This window comes from Poromitra crassiceps (genome assembly GCF_964638095.1).
Source record: "Poromitra crassiceps genome assembly, chromosome: 6".
NCBI lineage: Eukaryota > Metazoa > Chordata > Actinopteri > Beryciformes > Melamphaidae > Poromitra > Poromitra crassiceps.
Window position 1 is genome coordinate 55,607,340 of NC_139627.1, and position 21,317 is coordinate 55,628,656.

A 21,317-nucleotide genomic window follows, 5' to 3' on the forward strand; every position below is an offset into this window, starting at 1 on the left:
TGGGCAAAATAAAACATTGAAGTCCAAACACAACCCTATGTGAAACATGTATGTAATCCAGGTGCTATATATATCCCTTGCATTAACGTTATTTGGATGAGTGACAGGCTCTACTGTGATGCACTGTGATGTCCGCTCCAACCTCCAACTTACTTCATGTGCACGCCCACTATTTTCTTGCCAGCTGCTGCGAGACGAGAAGGAAGAGAAACGAACATGCAGCCGACTCTGCTGAGCTCATGTTATTTGTAGTGAGCAATGCCCACTGCCCAGGCGTTTAAACGCAAATTAAAACACCCTGGCCTTTTTATCTCTTTTATTCTTTTGAGCGGAGCCGAGCGGTGAGTGCGAGCGGGTGAAATCTGTATCGAGCGGGGAGCGGTCTCCCCAGGACCTGATACCTGTCTTCCGGGGTGTCACACTAGGCGAAACCATGTCCAAAAGACTGACATGCCAGTCTTTTCGTCAGGGCGTCGTGAGGCGTCCTAGACGTCCCGACTGGTCCCGACGCTGGTCTTTGATTATGTCACACTACAAGAGGTGAAGACGGCCGATCGTCGTCCCCGACGGTCATATTCGGGCCCGACGCTGAAAATCTGTCGCCCACGACCAAATCAGTCTAATATCGGGCTGAATTCGTGTAGTCTGAACCAGGCATAAGATGACAGGTTGAGAGGCGGGTCATAGTATCATGTCGATGATTTTATTTGACAATTCTGGGGACTGGATTGGGCTTTGGCCAATCCTGGCGTGTTCCGCCTCCAAATCGAGTGGGATTCAGTGTGTTGTGGCGCTCCCCTCGGGAAGAGCCTTTTGACGGGAGGAGTGGAGCTCAGCGAAGCCAGCTGCCTTCGTGTTGCCCAGCGGAGAGTGCAGCACGTCGGCCTGGAATCTCACGGCCAGACACCATTTAGAGGCCGAGTTGAGCATCCTTATGGCTTGGGGATACAGGCTGTCTCTGAACCTACTGGTTCAGGTCTGTATGCTCCTGTAGCACCTGCCAGACGGCAGGAGCGTGAACAGTCTGTGTGGCTTGGGTGGCTGCGGTCAGAGAGAATCCTCTTAGCCTTGTGATTGTGAAAGTGAATGTTTTCTAATAGCCTACATAATGACATCAATCACCTACACACTTTTCAAACACATTTGATTGCATGATGATGTTTTCTTTTGTTGTGTTTGTGAGAGCCACATTTTCTAGTATTCAATATTTTCTTTGATTTTTTTTACCCCTAAAATAACATTTTACATCAGTAATGGAGCTACAACACTGATCAGATCCAATTGTATATAGGCTATCTATAAATCTATCTATATATAGATGATATATTATTATAATATATCAAATTAGATCATATAATACAATTAAGAGAATAGCCTATATGATTGATAATATAATATGATATTTAGGTGATTGATTGAAAGACGCAAAAATATTGGGCTAAACAGGGGTAAATAGCCTATTTTGGGGGGGGGGGGTAAAAAATATCTTAAAATCAAACACATAGGCTATTTGATTTTAAGGTGTAGCCTACACCAACACACAACATCATCTTGCAATGAAATATGTTTGACAAGTATCCTTCATACTTTTTCCACTAACAGCTACAGCAAACAGGCTTGTCAACGCTTTTCTGCACTGGCCCTATGCTAGGTTTCCACCTAGCCTTTTTTTTTCAATGCAGACGTTTTTGGTTAGGTTAGAAAACCAAAATCTGTGTTTTTATTTTACTGTACATCCCAGAACATGGCGCTAATGGTGTTAGCATTGCCCATCCACATACTGTTTAACGTTAGCATTTGAGCTAATGCTATTGTAACAAACTATATCCAGGATGCACATTGCACATGCAACATTACTAATCTGATTAATATCACATATTTGGGTGATGTACCCCATCAAATTGCTGTAGCCATAACCGCGGGAAGTATGGGTGCTGCAGGTGTGCCAGCACCCTCTGCTGGCAGGACCCAAAAAATATTTTGCCTTGTGAGTCTGTGGCCACGAGCCTGCAGGCTCCATGCAGATCCATGCTCGACTTGAAACTCGGGGGGTGCGCTGATGGCGACCCGACGGAGGGCGGTGCCCTGTTTTTGTGCGATTCGGACGCGAAACACGTTCGATATTTGAATATTTGTCTTCAGTTCTGCTCCTTCAGCCCAAGCCGCAGCTTTAATTAGGGCTGTTTGACACCTACTGAAAAAGTAAACAGAGGAACGACCCTGTCGTTAACTAAATCAACATTGAGTCCTTGAGATTGAATAGAAGGCGGGGAGGGGGAGGGGGAGGGGGGACATTTGAGAACCTCTGCTCCAGGGCATCACCACTTCCAGGAACCCCCATCCTGTGTAAGTAGGGTTCCCAGAGTAAAACCTGCTTATGGATGAGCATCATCTGCTGCATGCCATCGAGAACCATTGGTCGGATCGACTTCAAACTTTGGAAGTGTGCCCAATTGTGCAGTGCGGTGCCCTGTTTCCGTGCAATTCGGCATAGCGCCACCTACTGGCAACATAAAAAATGCTGTTTGCTGCGGAATGAACAATTTTTTTTTGGACCGTCAGGTGGGCGTTCCCGGCAGCACGTAACGCCCCTTGAAAGCTATGAATAGCAACAACAGGTGGATCTACTACTGTAGGGAGGCCCCTTTCCCATGGGTTGTACTCTGGACTGTGTGGACTATTTATTTCACAGCAGAGATCCCTGTAGAGTTCTTCTCTCTACGGATGAAGTCATATAACGTCATTATAAGATGATAAAGGAGCTGCACGCCCTCTAGTTAAAGTTGGCACATGATTGCATATCGCTGTTTACCTGTAGTGGACAGTTAAAACAAAATAGAAATATGGAAAAGTGTTAGCCACCAGCTACCCTCTTTGACTGAGCAGTAGGTTATTTATAATACATGGGGAAAAGAGAGAAAGAAATGATGACCCCAGTAGTAACAACAAGATTTCTCGCGACCTTGTTTTGTTTATTGACATCAAAGTGTAACCCTAATGCTGTGTGAGTGCATGAGTAAGCCAGGTATCTGTATCTTACAGTAACTGTATATCAATGTGTGTGAGTGCATGAGTAAGCCAGGTATCTGTATCTTACAGTAACTGCATATCAATGTGTGTGAGTGCATGAGTAAGCCAGGTATCTGTATCTTACAGTACCCAGCAAACATCGTCTTGACCGCGACATCACCAGACGATAGAATTGTGGTTTGGCATCTACCATCTAAGTCTGACGTTCTCTCCACATTCCTCCAAAGTAACGTTTAGACTGTCACTTCAAAACAAAAAATATTGACCTCATATTGCTTTGAAAACACCACATGTAGGTGTCTTTTGTGTTTTTGTTGAATAAAATGACATTTGATTGACAATTTACCTGTTGTGTGATCAGATACTCACAGTGTGACATGCACTCCACCTGCAATGACGACTTTTATTGAACGCCCTTTTCTTTTTTTAATATGAAAACACGTTTATGTCATATAAGTGCAAGTGTCTCTTGCTATGGGCTTGTATTTATCACAAACTTCCTGAATCCTGTGGTATTGTCCCATTTCTCTTGCCGTAACTAAACGCAGTGTTGTGGGTTTTGGATGTGCTATGCTGTCTGCTAAAGTCACGTTGGTTATATTATCGTAAATGATATAAATATACCTGTCTCATCGCTGGTTGAAATCATGAAACAGAATTAGCGAGGCAGCTAGCCTATCAACGCAACTTCCAGTCGGGACCGTCAAAATGCTAAGTGCTCAATGTTAAGTATCTCTATATATGACCAACTCCGTAGTATTTGTAACTAATTTGGTGGCCTAATGGATAAGACACATGACTGCGAAGCGGGCGCCGCAGGATCGAATCCCGCATGAGGTGCGATCTTTACGTCGCTAAGATTTCCATTCAGAATATATAATTAGACCCTGACTAGATGTAGTGGTTTGATGTGCAGCAGACGGTCGTTATACGTGAAAATGTTTGCTGGGTAACTGCATATCAATGTGTGTGAGTGCATGAGTAAGCCAGGTATCTGTATCTTACAGTAACTGCATATCAATGTGGAGATGAAGCCACAGTCTCATTCAGCCTCTGGTCTTTCTAGGCTGTTTGATCGACACCTGGAGGAGAACTCCGAGCAGTATGAGGCCGTTCAAAACATTGTCGCTGGCTCCTCCAAACCGGCACCTTACCTGGTGTTTGACCCACCTGGCACAGGTACTGCATGTGGGTGTGGCTGTGTATGTAAATCAGGCAGTGGCATTTTTGTCTCTTTCTGAATAGAAAATAGAATTCGGGGGGGAACTGGGGGGCTACATGGACCATGATGCTATGAATCCAACAGCGACTTTTGTAATGTAGTAAATAGTAAATAAAATAATAATAATAGTAAAAAGCCTACATAATGATAATAATAGCTCTGGGAAATGTCCGGCTCCCGGGCCCTTAGCTTTCTGACAATGTGGCCCCCTGAACAAGTAATAATAATAATAATGCATTTATTTTATATAGCGCTTTTCAAGACTCAAAGACGCTTAACAGTAAAACAAGAAACAAGCAGCAGACACAGGCAACAGATACAGGCAACAGATACAGGGGACAGGTACAGGGGACAGGTACAGATAACAGTGACGGTTCAGGGCAAGGTTGTATGGAGAAGCAGAGGAGAGGAAGAGAACAGGAGGGAGGGGCAGGTGGGGGGGCGGAGGGTGATGGTTTGGAGGAGGTGGTCAGGGGTAGGGGAGGTTGTAAGCTTGGGAGAACAGATAGGTTTTAAGTCGGGTTTTGAAAGTGGGGAGTGAGGGAGAGTCTCGGACGGTCTGGGGGAGGGAGTTCCAAAGTCGGGGTGCGGCGCGGGAGAAAGCACGGTCACCAAAGGTTTTGAGTCTGGATGGGGGGATGATGAGGGTGGCAGTAGAAGAGGATCGGAGTGTACGTGAGGGGGGATGGGGGATGAGGAGGTCAGTCAGGTAAGGGGGGGCTAGGCTGTGGAGGGCTGTGAAGGTGAGGAGGAGTAGTTTGAAGTCGATGCGTTGCAAGTAAAGGCTTCACTAAGAGCGTACTACTTCCTCTTGGTCCTTGCCAGGGTTCTTACACGTCTCATCTTTTAAAAGAATACCTCCATTTTCTGTCATTTATCAGCTGTCATTTCATCCATTTTATAGCACTGTTTAAGGCCGGCCCACGTTTTAAATCGTAAATTAGCATTTGACATTACATCTGGTCCAGACTGTCCCTGCTCCTCCTCAGGACGTCTGGTCCAGACTGTCCCTGCTCCTCTTCAGGACGTCTGGTCCAGACTGTCCCTGCTCCTCGTCAGGACGTCTGGTCCAGACTGTCCATGCTCCTCCTCAGGACGGAACATATTGCCTACATATTGCCTACATATTGCTTACATATTGCCTACAGGCAAGGTTTCATAAAATAAATGCACAACTACAGAAAAAATGCAATATTGATCATGACAAATAATCATTATTGCGCCAAGCAATGTAGTCCTTCAGCCGCGGCATTTAGCGGAATGGTTGCCAAGCAACAAACAGATGCATCAATACAAAGGCCCCATGCCATAGACGCAGTAATACTGTGATGCGGTCACAGGTGTGTGTCAAGAGAGTATCTTACCACGGCTTTCAAATGCAGCTCAGCCAATCATAATCAAGGACCGGAACTATTTGCTTTATAACTCCTTTATTCAAATCTGCTGCATGTATTTTCACAGGCATGCTCTAACCTGGTCGGGGACACGTACGTGTTTCCTGCTAAAGAGGAGCTGATGAAGTATAAGATCATGGTCACCACCCTGGTGACCGCTGGAAGGTAGCAAATTACGCTTACAGTGCATTTGTGTGTTGGCCTGCAAAAAACATTTACATTTTGTTTTTAATATTTCCATGAACTAGACACTCTCACCTACTGTATACATGTATATAACTTTTTGAATGACTAAGATAGTTCTCTCAAAAGTTACGAGTACTTTAATCTGTTATGTGTCATTCCACCAAAACCATAAAAATAAATGCTTTGCCTTTTGTTTTGTGAAACACACACACACACACACACATGCACGCGCGCACACACGCACACACACACACACACACACACACACACACACACACTGTTCCTTCTGCACATCTCCGTTGCAGTTCAGATACACTAACATAATTATGCAATCATTATTATTTTTTTATTACATACAGTTATTTGTTTTAGTTAACACACATGAATTAATCATAACTTAAAGCAGCTACGAGCAACTTTTTCGATTGTTATTAAACGTTAGGGTTGTGCTACAACCCAGGTTTTACGAGTGAGAACGAGAGCTCTCACTAGTGCCTTAAACGCTGCAACGCAGCCCTATGGAAGACTGTTATTTTGCTCCAAAATTACTTTTCATTAAAACCTGACCACCCACCCGTAGGTGGCGTGGTACCCCCTGGGACTGACACGGATCCACGTGACTACGTCACGTCCTGCCAGCCCAGGGAAATCACTCTAATTTCTTCCAGCCCGCTGAGATCCGACGCACCCCGTGACGCATCGACACAGCAAGGCTGGGTAGTGAGAGCTCTCGTTCTCACTCGTAAAACCTGGGTTGTAGCACAACCCTAACGTTTTACTTCGTTTCGAACTCAAGCTCTCACTAGTGCCTCCATTCAACCGACCTTGCTGCCGGGAGCACCCCACAGGGCGACCCGAACGGCACCGGTGAACCACGGCCATACACTCACAGAAATGACTAAACAGTACTTTTAAGATTTATGTAATTTGATTGCATGTCAAATTCACATGAATTTGGATTACATATATTTTATGTAAACGTGCCTAACAAGTTCCTATGCATTTGGATTACATAGATTTTATGTAAATGCGAGTATGCATTTGGATTACATAGATTTTATATAAACAAACTAATACACTTTATGTAATGCATATGCCTATAAGTCAAATATAAATGAAATAAGTATAACTAAGATTTATGTAATAGTATTTCATAAACATAATCTGTCCTAAATACAAAATGCAGGTTGATATATTTATCATATACCATAAATCAAAATACATAGAATTTATGTAATAGTATTTCATAAACATAATCTGTCCTAAATGCAAAATGCAGGTTGATATATTTATCATATATCATAAATCAAAATACATAGAATGTATGTACTTTCTATTCATATACCAAATGTATATTAAATGTATAACCTGATATTTCTAATTTCCCAAAAAAGAACCGTCAGACCACCTTAATTAAATATTTAACAATTTATTTTATTATTGACCCTGTAAAATGCACAATTATTTTTTTACAAAAAATGCCTCTGGGAAAATCCCAATAAGAAAATACAAGGTTAATAAAGTGCTGCATTCCTGGTATCCAATTTTGCAATTGGGATCCAAAACATTTTTCACACATAGGCAACAAATAAATCTTAATAAAGAAAATAAGCCCTATAAAGGCAAAGTGCTCTCCATTTACTGTAGATTCAAAACACTTGTCACAAGGCTCAGGTGAAAAGCTGTGCCATAACACTTCGCTGCTTGTTACATAAAACAAATGTAAACATACCTTTCACACACAAGTTGAACATCGAAGGTAACTGGTAACTGATATTCACAGCAGGTCAACCACTTTGACACATTTTCCATAGAGAAAGCTTCTTAACTTTCAGTATTCAGACTTCTAAGTAGTAATTTTAAGTAAAATGCTGTACGCGAGGGGGCAGGCGTAGCATCGAGGCCAGTTGCTCAAATGGTCACTTGAGACTGGCTGCAGAAGCAAATCTGTCCCATTCACCCCATGTTAAAATGCCAGAGTTTACAGCATGACAACTGTACGGGGAGGGGTGAATTTTAATCACATGTTTAGAGTAAATTTTTTTAGAGTAAAATATATGAAAAAGGACTGTTTCGGGCATCATTGATCACCTGTCCAGTGATCACGCAGCTTGCCGATCACGGCCAATAGCTGGCGGCTCTGTAGGAAAGCACTGGTCTCGCGCGAGAACCAAGATGCAGCATCCAAAATGCCAAACAAGTGTTCAAATTGAGAGTCCAGTAGTCAGTTGTGTCCAGACACTTCAAATATGCAGTATGCAGAGCATAAATCAGTCCGCCCCCTCAAAAAAGGCATGTCCCAAATCCATGACACATCTAAGGGTGAGACAGTGTATCAGGCCAATTAGTCAATGACTATACATCTTGATTTTAAGTGCTTGGACCTTTGGGGAAAGCTTGGAGGGGTCCAGTCCCATCAGGATTTTCTGGAACACTTCAAATGTGCACTTCAGGGGCAGTGGGTACTGTAGGTTCAGTGCATAAATCAATCCAAAAAGTATCATGCAGCCATGGGTGACACTCGGAAGGTTCTGGAGAACTTCCACGCCTTCGAGTACAACACCAACATCTGCAAACTGCTCATCTCCAGGACCTGCACCCCTCACCCGAATGGCGTAGATGCCCATTGTTGTGTCTTTGATGTTCGCCTTCGCCTCTGTAGATTGGATTTCCTGGAGGATAAACAGAGAACAATGAGCTGTCTCCCAAAGCTGGTCACATTGTGACATTCAGAATGTTTTGTAATGTTCTGTAATGTCAGAAAAACTGACATAACAGATATAGAATCATTCAAATACAAAATAATGGACAAAAAGAATTTGTCAGAACCTCACATAAAAAAAAATGAAACATTAAAAAACTGATTAGAGCACTCAACAGTTTAGAACAGTGGTTCTCAGTGTGGGGTCCGGGGATCCTTGAGGGCGTTCCAAGGGGTCCCCAGCAAATTGTTAAACTTCAACCATTATTTAATTTGCAAGAAGTGAACACAATCAGATAATGTAAAATTATAGTTATCTCTACCTACAATACAGTCATGGAACTATGGTCAATATCCAATCTGACAATAACTTGAATTACCCGCCTCATGGTTTGTTTGTTATCTTTTTTTCCCTGATTTTTTATCCCATTTTATCCCCCATTAGTGCTCGCTTGATTTCTCAATTCTGGTTGCTAGTCCACCCTCTGCCGATCTGGGGAGAGCCGAGACTGGCTCCATGCTTCCTCCGAGACATGGGCAGTCAGCCAGCCGCTTATTTTCACCTAACAGAGGAAGCTTCACCGGTAGGACATAGCACGTGGGAGGTTCACGCTATTCCAACCAGTTCCCCTCCCTCTGACCAGGCGCCCTTAACGACCAGAGGAGGAACCACATTAGCAACCAGGATATTGCATGTTTTTGTGAAGGGGGTTCCTATATGAAGGAAACCCCTGGGAGGCACGGGGAGAACATGCAAACTCCACACAGAAAGGCCCTTTAGACGACCCCACCCGGGCAGTGGGCACTCGAGGACATGCGGACGGGCACGCATTCCTTCAGCGGTCACATCGTCCCAGGTGGGAATCGAACCCACGACCTTTGAGCTGTGAGGCGATAGTGCTTACCACTGCACCACCGTACCTCCCCTCGCCTCATGGTTTTATGCCTCCATTGACTTTTACCTGATACCAGTGAATAATGTGCAGCGATAAACATGCCATTTCACTTAGAGGAGTACATAGGACTAATATAGAGCCTTGTCACATCACCTGAAGCTCAATATAAGCTAAACTAATGAGCTACCAGAGGAACAGGACGCCACACTCCCTGTCCTGGCTGTCATCCAGGAAGAGGAAGTGCACAGGGTGGACTAATGTGATTATTAGGTCAACTTAAAGGATTTTTGGTGTCTGCAAAGGTGACCCCATTTCCAGTCTTTGTAGAATGACCCAAGATAATTTTTCCCAGCTACAGTGGTAAGCAAAACATTGTCAAAGTGAAGTTGACCATTACACCTGTGGATATAACATGTTATTACTTCATAATAGACCATTTTGCCATAATTAACATACAAAATATTGAGTTATGGCCAAAATTGTGTTTTGTGAGGTCACAGTGACATTGGCCTTTGATCACTAAAATCTAACCAGTTCATCCATGAGTCCAAGTGGATGTTTGTGCCAGATGTAATATAATTCCCTCCAGGCATTCCTGAGATAGAGCGTTCACGAGAATGGGACAGACATGAGATCACAGTGACCTTAACCTTTGACCACCAAGATCTGTTCAGTTCATCCTTGAGTCAAAGTGGAAGTTTGTGCAAAATTTTAAGAAATCCCCTCAAGGCTGAGAAATTGCATTCACGAGAATGGGATGAACGTTGAGGTCAGTGACCTTGAATTATGACCACATCCAAAAAGCCTGAAAAATAAAATGATTTAAAGTCACCACCTCACACAACTGAAAGTAGAATGCTGACAACTCAAAGTAGAAGGCTGACTCCCACCTCAGAGCAGAGCATCTGTGGGGGTATCTGACTGCCCTCGTCCATGTTCCCTGGAACCATGGGCAGAGGGCCGGGAGGCTCCTTCATGTGAGGGATAAAGAAAAATTAGGAAGAAAGAAAGAAAATTATGCTAAACCTGAGGAATGGAGAGGCATTCATGAACATGAAGTGAAACATTATATATATATATATATATATATATATATATATATATATATAAATATATACATATATAATATATAGACTGTTTTCACCAGAGCGCAACCCCACAGCACTTCCTTTTTCTCAGCATTCGGCAAACTGCAGAAATATTCACTCAACATTGTTACTTTTGTTTTCGCCGCTCAGCTGTATAGACGGTTTTCACGGAATGGTCAATCCTGCACTTGAATGTTTTTTTTGCTTTCATGTCCATAGCAAACACTGCAACAGGAAGTGAGCGGGGGTCCCATTTAGAATGTTTTTGTTGTCAAGTTAAAACCGTCTATACATACACACATATATATATACTTTAGTATACAATGTAAAAATTAAATTGTATTGTTATTAATTTAAAGTAATGGGTCAACTTAGTTCATAGGACAATACTTTTCAGTTTAGTGAAAGAAAGAATGTTATTGGTGCATATTAAATTTAAGTCAGCCATTGCTGTCAAGACACTTACATGTTCATTGGTTGGTACTCCTCGGGGTTCAGAGTGACGATGTGAGGACTTGCGAGGAGGCAGCACTTCTCTCACAGCAGCCTTTGACCTGACATAACGAAAAGTAGTGTTACAGTGACATCAAGGAAGACACTACTTTGTTTTTTTACTTTACATGTATACAGATTTTTTTTAAGTTGAATGTGGGACAGAACACAGTAGTTAACTACATTATATGGCTGCTGGGATATGTATATTAGTGCTGCCATAAGCGATTATTTTGATAGTCGACTAGTCACCGATTATTTTTAACGATTAGTCGACTAATCGGATCATATCGCACAATTACTCAATCGCTCTGATTTAGCTATCATCAGCTTCTAAATTTAGCTTCAAGTTGTTTTAAGCATGTGCCAAATAAAAATAAAGACAATTAATGATAATAATTCACTCAAAAATAAAATTTTCATGAACTTTAAAGTTTAGAGCATGTAGCAGCACATTTATTTCTGGCATCAATGTACTTGCATGTAATAAATGTAATATAGTGCAAATTGCAAAGTACACATTGAAATTGAAAACATATAGTGCAATGAAATATGTACTATAGAGACAGTCCGCATGTCTGGGAAGGCCCACAAAATGTTAAACGGCTGGCGCGCGAGTGGGGTAAAACCGCCCATATATCTCATGGGCTGACTCACCAAAAGACGGTGCTGCGGCTCTAAACTACAGGGTTGGATCTATTCATGGACATCGAAGCTATGACACTAGTCATGTGGTGAATTGAGTGCACTGCACACATCCTTATTTGGAAAAGCACATTCAGGTGCATGCAAAAACAAGCACAAACATTTTTCTTGTGTCATGTATGCAAATAGGAAGATGTTGGTCACCAAGTGTTAAAGGGCGCTTTGGAGGAGGATGGCATTGTCCTTGTTTAAGGGGCACTTCACTGAAAAACAATGCCGATTTATTTTTGCAGCCATTCATTTAGCTCGACAGTTATTGAAAGTTGATTTGAGTTAAGTTGATGCCAGTGATGTCATGAAAATAATTATAATTAATACAACCCAATGATGTAGTGCTTTCTGATGACATCACTGGCATCAACTTATCTCAAATCAACGCAATAACTGTCCAAATAAATGAATGCCTGCAAAATGGTTTACAGATGTGTGAGATCATGTGCAAAATAAATCAGCATTTATTTTTTCGGTTTAGTTTCCCTTTAACTCATTGAGTGCCATGGACGAACATGTTCGTCATTTCAAATAGTAACGTAGAGTGCCAAGGACGGACATGTTCGTCAATTGCGTTTTTTGACGGGGGGATGGCGATCTAAGCCTCTTACATCGCCTCTTACAATATTGGAGCTATTGAATGTGTCTAACCTATTTTACAGAACCCTTAGGTGGCGACAGTGCTCTCCAGGTTAACAGAAAGGCAGAGAAAAACAGAGAATAAGTCTTTGGGGAAACGGAAATCGCATCGCATCCGTATGCATCGATATGCATGAAGCATAACGTTACTGCAGCTGTGCCTGCAGCAGCCAATCTGCTCCCACAATTGAGCCGCTCCGTGTCGGTTGCGACAGCACATCTGCATGATCAGCCGTGGAGTTGTTATTATTCTCAACTGGAAGCATGGGAGCCGGTGACAAACACACGCAGAACGCTGTAAAAAAGCTGGATGTTGCGCACCCTTCACTGTGCGCACAGCAAACTCAGCAGAGAGCCACCACAGACACGGAGGAGGAGTGTGCAGTTGAGGCGGGGCGGGGCGGGGCGGGGGTGGGGGGGGGGGTTTGGCACGCAGAGCAGCACACAACACCCAGACAGACCCAGGCAGCAGGACAGGATTGACAAACGCAAGCCAGAATATCCGATGCCCACCAGCAGCAAATCAAGACCAGCAAGAAGCTGCAACCAGCAGCGCATGCAGGGGCCAGCGCTGCTGGTTGTAGCTAAAAAATATTATTCTGCCAAACAAAATTCCCTGGCCTTCACTGTTTTATTGAAGGAAATTATTTTTGAGGTGTGACTACATTAGAAAATATTAGCTTCAGAGTCAGTGATGTGCTTGAAATGTTTAATTTCACAAAAGGCCCATCATCTCAGCTTCTAGAAAAAAATTGCTGTTTTTGGATGAATCAAGCTATCTTCTCCGGCTCATAACTAAAGAACGGAAAATAGGATCAATAAACTTTTGTTTGCAGATGATAGAATAGAGTCTCATCGTTCTTTGTGCGTGTTCAGTGTTTACATAGTAATATCACACAATATTCTGTGGGCCTCGAGAAATCACTGAAAACGCTCTGAAACTCTGGCACTGGGAGCGTCCGTTCTCCAAAAGTGGCTGGCACTCAATGAGTTAACTACATCATTGATGAAATATTTGATTATTCAACCATTTAACATTTACCTCCACGTTTACCTACCTGCAATAATTTGACGGATGACAGGAAGGCTTGGTTCTGTCTGATGTTCTCCAGGCGCTCCAGTTCATATTCAGATAGTCCTCCACATTCTAGTAAAAAAAAAAAAGATTAATATTTCATAATATATTTTCAATGATCTGGCTTGGCATGTAAGTCATTAAATGTTTTTTTTTATCTGGGGTAAAATTAGCATCGAGAAAGATAGGTTTCTAAAGGATACAGACATGATTTAAAAATATGCCTTGCTAGTTCTTAAACACCATGAACAATTACGCAGGGTCATAAAACTTACAGATGTATGCTCCACATCACTGTTTTCCTCATCAGATGACCAGGAGTCCTCCTTTTTAACACATTCACTGCCAGCCTTTTTTTTTTTTACTGTAGGTAGCTTCTGCCAGAGGTTTTTTTTGAGGATTCTGGCTCATTTTACAAGAGCCGAGGATTATTTTCTGCTTGGACTTTGTGAACACAAAGTTCACAAAAGTACTAATAGAATGTGTGCTTTCTCTGTCTAAAAGAGTTAGTTTGTAGAGTTAGTAGTTATGTAGATATTAGCCGTTGAGTACAGCATGGTTTCAGCGTCTGAGACTGAAAGCTGAGATAATCGCAGTTTTGTGAAATTCAATCAAACAGGCAGAACAGTCACTTTAACCATTTATTTTTGGCATCAGTGAGAGATCAGACATCTAAACAATATAGTTCTGAACGCCCTCTCCTTCAAACTCCTCCCTCCGTGGGCGTGTCTGGTGGCTTTCAGCAGCGTTTGTCACAAGCGGGTTTCTACTGCTGCTGCTGCTGCTGCTGCTGCTGCTGCTGCGAGTTTGAGCAGCCTCCCCGCCTGGCGGCGAGTGTGGATGGGGCTCACTCGTTTCTTGGGTTTGAGAGCTTTGATGAAGCTTTGTGCGATTCTAGGCTTTATGCTGCGTGTTTCAAAGTGTGTTTTCCACCCAGTCTATTTTTGGAACCCCCCACCGTTGTGCGCCCGTGTGCACCAGCGTGAAAGCGTTTTCGCCTACAGTATGAGAATGAGGCTCGTATGTTTCTGGGTTTTCGGTTGAGCTCAGCTGGAATGAAGCTGCGTGCGATTCTGCGCTTTCTGCTGGTGTTTCAAAGTGTGTTTCACCCATAATCTATTATGCAAATTTGCAATCCCCCACCGCCAGCTCCCAGCGCGATAATGCGCGAAAGCGAAAGCGTTTTCGCCAATCCATTTTACAGTATGAGAGAATGGTTTCCTCGCGCGTTCCCCTGCAGTTTTGGCTCTGCTTTTTCTAGTGTGGAGAGCACTGTCGCCACTTAGTGGGTCGGTGGAATGGGTTGTACATGTTCGCTGGCTCCAATATTTTTATAGGAGACGTTTTTTTTTTTTAAGACGAGATATCTCGTCATTGGCAGTCAACCGTTGGATTTTGTAAGACGAGATATCTCGTCAATGGCAGTGAACGTGTTAAGAAGGAATGAAAATAGTTTTAAAAAAAATGGGAATACCTACTACTGCTTTTATGTGAACTATTAAGTGTCTCTGGCCTCACCTTCCTCTTACTGGCAGAATGGTATTCACAAGGTGTCAGGACCTCCTCCTCCTGTCGAGCTGAGCAGCAGACTGCTCTCTCTGTCCCAGGCTCCTCAGGTCCTCCCTAAAAGTGACAGCACTTCCACCGTTTGACTTGAGGGAATTATTATTATTTGGCACAAACGCCCCCTTGGACTGAAGGATGAACTGAATAGATTTTGGTGGTCAAACGCCAAGGTCACTGGGACCTCATGTCTGTCCCATTCCCATGAACACAATATCTCAGGAATGCCTGGAGATAATGTCATTTCACCTGGCACAAACACCCACTTGGACTTACAGGCTGGTCCCTCAAATTGCCAAGACTGCTTTTCAACACAACTGCTAATAACTTTCAAGCTACGTAGCTTGCTAACCTTATCGGTGTTTCCAACCGAGCGGCTCCACTGTAACTACCTGCGCCCCTACCAGTCACAGTGAGGATTCCGCAGACAGACATGCATACAGACATGACATGCAGACAGTCAATGCAATGTGGCTGTGCTGTGATCACTGAAATGAAAAGAGGTCACGCATAAATGACACAGGCTGATTGGTCCAGGATTATGTGAGATTAGCTGCGGAGAGAGACAGAGTTGATGTACACTTACCACATATTCTTTGACCAGTGTATCCAGGTCTTCATTGAGGTAGACACTAAGGACCCTCAGGACACAATCCTGTTTTGTGTATATGACTTGATTCTGAAACAAGCACACAACAACATCCCAAAGAATTACATCACAATTGCTCAAGTGACATCACTAACGACATCACAATCGTGATACAAACCACCGCCCGCTTCGCCAATTTTAACGAAGATAAAATCACTGTTGGCTTGCAAATCCATTTTTTTCTAGAAAAGACAGGAGGAGAAGGAATGAGGGGGTGGTGAAGAAGTAGAAAAAAAACACTTACATTAGCTGTCTGTGCCATTATGGTGCCGATTGTCTTTCCTGCAGATCCTCCTTTGGCACGGAAAACCTTTATCAGGTCATCAGAAATAAAGATTTTAGTGAACATTTAGTGAACGTTTAGTTTAGAGGGGTTGTTTTCAAACATGCTTTAGGTTGAGAATGTCATTTGTGAGCATGTGCTTAAGTATAAATTAAGTACCCAGTTCACAGATCACAGACTGGAAGAGGTCAGGTCAGTGGGGTGGCTGCAGGGACAGGGAAGTCTGCTGACATCATTCTATGTTGGAGCAATATGGAAAGAGATATTAGAAGATGGAGAAAGAGAAGAGAAGGGGGCATATAAATTACATGAGGAGAGGGATCACATCTAATTGTCTCAATGAACAATTGGAAACATTTGAAATTTAAAACTATATACTCACTGTGTGTGCTGTCAGCTCGCAGGCAGCAGCAGGTCAGGTCACAGACAGCAGGTCAGTGGGCTGACTGCAGGGACATGGAGGTCAGCTGACATTAAATGCTGAAACAATCTGGAGAGAGATATTGGAGGCAGGAGACAGAGAGAAGAAGAGATGACAGGCACTATAATTAGAAACTAACATTACAAACAAAGACCTAACAACTAAGATTCAACATAATTTTGCCATAGTGAGTAATCATAGTGGATTCTCAGTTTATCCGTTGGCCTGCGCTCGCTCACTCCCAGGCATTATAACAGACAACAGATAAATCAAGAGCCTACACTAAAACGCGATCCAAGTGTTGATAATCCTAATATGCATGATCAAAAAGTGTGTTAAAACCATGGTTAAAACAGGACTGATTTGGTGCTGTCTGTCGCAACAGGACGCGCGCTCCATGACTGTGTACATAACATTACGTTTACGTCTTTTCCAATGTGCGGAGTTGAACGTTACAGAGCAGGGTCTCGGTCTAAAATACTCCCACACTTTAGATGACCGTGCTTGTCCTGTAGCTTGTCCTGACCCTGTCGCTTAGGAGTTGGGAAAAGGAATAACAAATCCATGTGATAGACGGAGCCAACTTCACTCTACCAGTCGGGAATAACAACTTCACTTTCACTAGTCGCTTCCGCTAATCCGACAACAATAAGACTTCCGGTCAGATTAAAAGCCATTTTACATCCAAGTACCACTACATACCAAACAATATTTCCCAGGGACCACTTCCACTGCGTCTGCCAATGTCTTGGAAACTTACCTGAACAGCGATGTAGACCTGGGACACAAACAGGATCTCCGCTGTGTCTGGAGAGAGAGGGAGCCTGGAAACGGTCAGCAGACTTGACTAAAAGCCTGCCTGCTTTACAGATACATTCGATAAGTCTTCAAAAAAGTTAATTAAAAAGTAGCCTGGTGCAAGCCTCTCTAAAAGCCAGTGACAATTAATTAAACCTGTCTCCTTACCTTCGTTGCATATACGGAGGTTTCTTGATGGCTTCATCAGCGATTCATGGCCGTCATTAGTAGTGGAGCATCAATCCCCTTTTCAAACATGTGAAAATGAAATGCTGTTAGTTATTATAGGCATAGTTTGCATAGCAAGTTAGTTGGCTACTTGTACTACGCAGCCTGCATACAGCTCCTCGAAAATGTGAGTCGACGCAGCTGACGTGAACAGTGCAAGTATAATATAATATAGATGGGGAGATAACAGGAGAGAGTGAAAGCTATTACCAAGTATATGTACTACATTATTTCCTTGGGCTAACTTCTAATTATTGAAATGCTAGTGAAATCATATAATTACTCATTTTGCTGGGGACTCCCCTGTGAGCCCTCATCAAGCTGACATTCGAGTGTATAGGACCAAGTTGAGGTGATTGCCGAAGTATATTTCCAGCTTTAGTTTTTACCACCACTATCACAGGTAAACTATATTTAGCAAAACACTGTATTCCATATGATTTATCCAGGTCAAGATGCAGTTCTCTAAAAATAATTAGCATTGTGGATATAGTCTTTTTATGTAAATATCATTTTGGGTGAAGCAAGCTTCAACTATATTTCAAGAAAAGTGGCAGCAATGTGGAAGCTAGTGTAGAGGTGAGTGACTAAGCTAAAAAAAATAAACATAACAGCACAAATATTTGACAAAATCTCTACATAATTATACAGTATTTACCCTAATGAGACAATATGTATGGTTAAAACTGACTAATGACATCACAACAGTCATCCAAAATTTAAAATGAGATACTCAGAATTGTGTCTACCAAATTATATGCTTTTATCACAAAATGCACAATTGTTATGGAATGTTTTAGCTAAGCTGCACGGTAAGGGGGGGAATCAAACGCATGCGCACGCTCTCCACTGGCTATGTCTATTGTCTAGTGATAGACATGCTATCTTTTCCTATACAACAACGATTTAACAGTTAGCAGAGCCCCCTTACTGCCAAATTAGCATGCCATGGTTTGCCTACTTTGATCAGACAGTGCAGCATTTAGCTCTTCTGGGGGGAGTAATGTTGAACAACGTTACGCGCTAATTTGCATATCAATATGCGCTAATTAAGTAACTACTAACGACTCTGACTGCTCAATGCTCACCTCACAGTTTCATTGATGAGTGGGGAGAACGATTGTGTGGACTGTGGAGGACCACAACACTGAGGGCATGATATGACAGTGGACAAGTAGCTAATAGGCAGCTAACATTAGCGCCATGCTAAAGTTAGCTAAAAACAGAAATGTAGGGCTAACCAGATATGATGGAACATGACCTAACGTTACAGCATTATTCTTACCTTGTTAGTGAGTTCCTGGGGAGACTGCAATGCTGGGAAAAACTTTAAATTGACAGAATTGCCCTCCTGCAGTGGTACCCGTTGCTGCAGCAGCCTGAAAGGCGCAAATCTGAAACTTCCTGGTCTGTTCAAGGGTTTTGCAATGACCGCTTCAAAATAAAAGCGCAGTTTGTTTGTAACTTTCGGAAATGGTAAAAACGGGGGAATATGAGACAACATAAGCACACATGTTCATTGGGATCATTCTACTAAACTTTAACCGAAACGGTAACTGTCTGCCTTTCCGAAGCCCTGCCACTCCGAACGTTAACTTCCATTATTCGGACTGGCGGTCGTTCACCTTAGAAGCCGCAATGCCGACCTTAGGTTTAGGCGTGGGGGTGGGAGAGGTTAGGTTTTGGGTTAGGGTCTGGGGGAGGTTAGGTTTAGGCATGGGGGGAGGTTAGGTTTGGCGTGGGAAAACGGGGAATATAGAACCCGGGGAACATAGACATGATCCCTTTCTGAGTGCCGATATTTCGGAGTGGCAGAACGTCGGAGTGGCAGCACGTCGGAGTGGCAGCATGTAACCAACCGAAACTATACTTTGACATAGATATTTAAAACAATTCTGAAAAGCGAAAAACTTAACTTGTTTATTTTATTTTGAAGGGAAGACAAGTAGTGGATTAGTCCAACTAAATTCAATAAAATATGGCTTAAAGAGTGTGTATGTAAATCTATAAAAAGTGACTAACATTATATACATGCACACCCTAAAGGAAATAATGCACAATATCTTGTATTTTGAACAATGCTGTTTAATTGAGGTATTAAGATTTACCATGTAGAGATAAGAACATAGATTTCATTGTTATACGACAGACATAAATTGTGTTAGATTTACATCTTCCCAAAATAATCAGTGTGCAGAGAGGCTAGAAGTAGGACCAACATTCCTTTATAACTGGGAACTGGTAATTACGACCTTACGGTTCAAAGGTCATGAGCTGGGACGATGACGTCACCAGAGCTGGTATTTCCCATTCCAAACTCGTAGGAGCCTCAACAGCCCCAACCTCAAAAATCCAAGATGGCTGCGCCGCGCAACAACAGATTTATGACATCACTGACGATGTCACAGTGGGAGTTATGACATCACTGATGATGTCACAGTGGGATTTCATCAGTGGGATTTATGACACACTGATAATGTCACAGTGGGTGTATGACATCACTCATGATGTCACAGTGGGATTTCATCAGTGAGATTTATGAGGGATTTATGACATCAATGATGATGTCACAGTATGATTTATGACATCACTGGGATTGATGACATCACTGATGTCACAGTGTGATTTATGACATCACTTATGATGTCTGTGAGGAAGCTTGTGTGCTTGCCTCGGGTGATGTGTGAAGTGTGCTGGATCGTAGAACCACAGAGATGTCGGTCCTCGGACGCGGTTGAAGGAATACCACTCGTGACCAGGACCTGGCTGGTTGTAAGGCAGCCAGTGACCGGGACCTGGCTGGTTGTAAGGCAGCCAGTGATCGATCAGAACTAGGTGTCGGTCCTCTGATTCGGTCGTGGGAAGGGAAGACATTATGAAGAAGAGGAAGGAAGAATACAGCGTCACAGAACACCTTGTTATATACACCCTCGTTGGTGATGTCACAGCGTCCAGGGAGCTATGACATCATCGGTGACCCCGTAAAGTCCCATCTGCCATCACAGTCAGCCCAGACCGCCTGACATCGCCGATGACCTAACAGGTGAACTCTGACGTCATCATTGATGATGTCACGGCGGTGTCATCGTCATTACGTCGTTGCCGCGTTGGTTCGTGGGCGTCAATTGCCCCAAGAACAGGCCTAGTGGTGGGCCATTATGGACCCTTTTCTACAATGTCAGTGGTATTATGGGGGATTTATGACATCACTGATGATGTCACAGTGGCATTTATGACATCACTGATGATGCCACAGTGGATTTATGACATCACTTATGATGTCACAGTGGGATTTCATCAGTGGGATTTATGACACACTGATAATGTCACAGTGGCATTTATGACATCACTGATGATGTCACAGTGGGATTTATGACATCACTGGGATTGATGACATCACTGATGTCACAGTGTGATTTATGACATCACTTATGATGTCAGTGGTATTATAAGGGATTTATGACATCACTGATGATGTCACAGTATGATTTATGACATCACTGGGATTGATGACATCACTGATGTCACAGTGTGATTTATGACATCACTTATGATGTCAGTGGTATTATGAGGGATTTATGACATCACTGATGATGTCACAGTGGCATTTATGACATCACTGATGATGTCAGAGTGGGATGTATTACATCACAGTGGGACAGAGAAACAGAGAGACACAGACAGACAGACAGAGCCCTAGCTCCCATTTATATGAGAGGGGGACCTGATGGAGGGCAAGTGCATAGTCATAGCGCCACCTACTGGCAACACAAAAAGCACTTCTCGACCAAATTACGCATCGTTAGAGTAGAGTACTTTTCCTATGTAAAAATGGTTTTCAAGGATAGTACCAGTCGACTCCAAATGAAACGCACTCCTATCACATCCCCTCAGGAATGTGGCTCAAACACTTAGTAAAAAAAAAAATATATATATATATATATATATATATATAT

At 42.8% G+C, this 21,317-nt stretch overlaps 2 protein-coding genes and 1 long non-coding RNA gene across 3 annotated transcripts in view; all 3 read right to left on the minus strand.

Annotated features, from left to right (window-relative positions):
• Positions 1-2,030, minus strand: part of LOC310777986 (uncharacterized protein) — a gene marked incomplete at both ends in the record, with an annotated part of 8,965 nt that extends 6,935 nt beyond the window's left edge. The window contains one exon of the mRNA XM_083638315.1: positions 1,893-2,030. Within this exon, the coding sequence (XP_083494441.1) occupies positions 1,893-2,030 (138 nt within the window). The remainder of the gene's footprint in view (positions 1-1,892) is intronic.
• A 5,856-nt stretch (positions 2,031-7,886) lies between these two features.
• Positions 7,887-15,607, minus strand: LOC310778418 (uncharacterized protein). The gene is made up of 6 exons (XM_083638840.1): positions 15,569-15,607; positions 14,938-15,042; positions 13,403-13,491; positions 10,984-11,071; positions 10,320-10,400; positions 7,887-8,504 (listed from the first exon to the last, which is right to left on the minus strand). The coding sequence occupies exons 3-6, from the start codon at positions 13,468-13,470 to the stop codon at positions 8,181-8,183; spliced, it is 561 nt and encodes a 186-aa protein (XP_083494966.1). The 5' UTR covers positions 13,471-13,491; positions 14,938-15,042; positions 15,569-15,607; the 3' UTR covers positions 7,887-8,180.
• Positions 15,608-15,875: 268 nt separating this feature from the next.
• Positions 15,876-17,144, minus strand: LOC310778312. Its single transcript, XR_014552768.1, has 4 exons — positions 17,096-17,144; positions 16,297-16,404; positions 16,074-16,151; positions 15,876-15,941 (listed from the first exon to the last, which is right to left on the minus strand). It is a non-coding gene; the product is annotated as an uncharacterized lncRNA (long non-coding RNA).
• Positions 17,145-21,317: the final 4,173 nt, after the last annotated feature.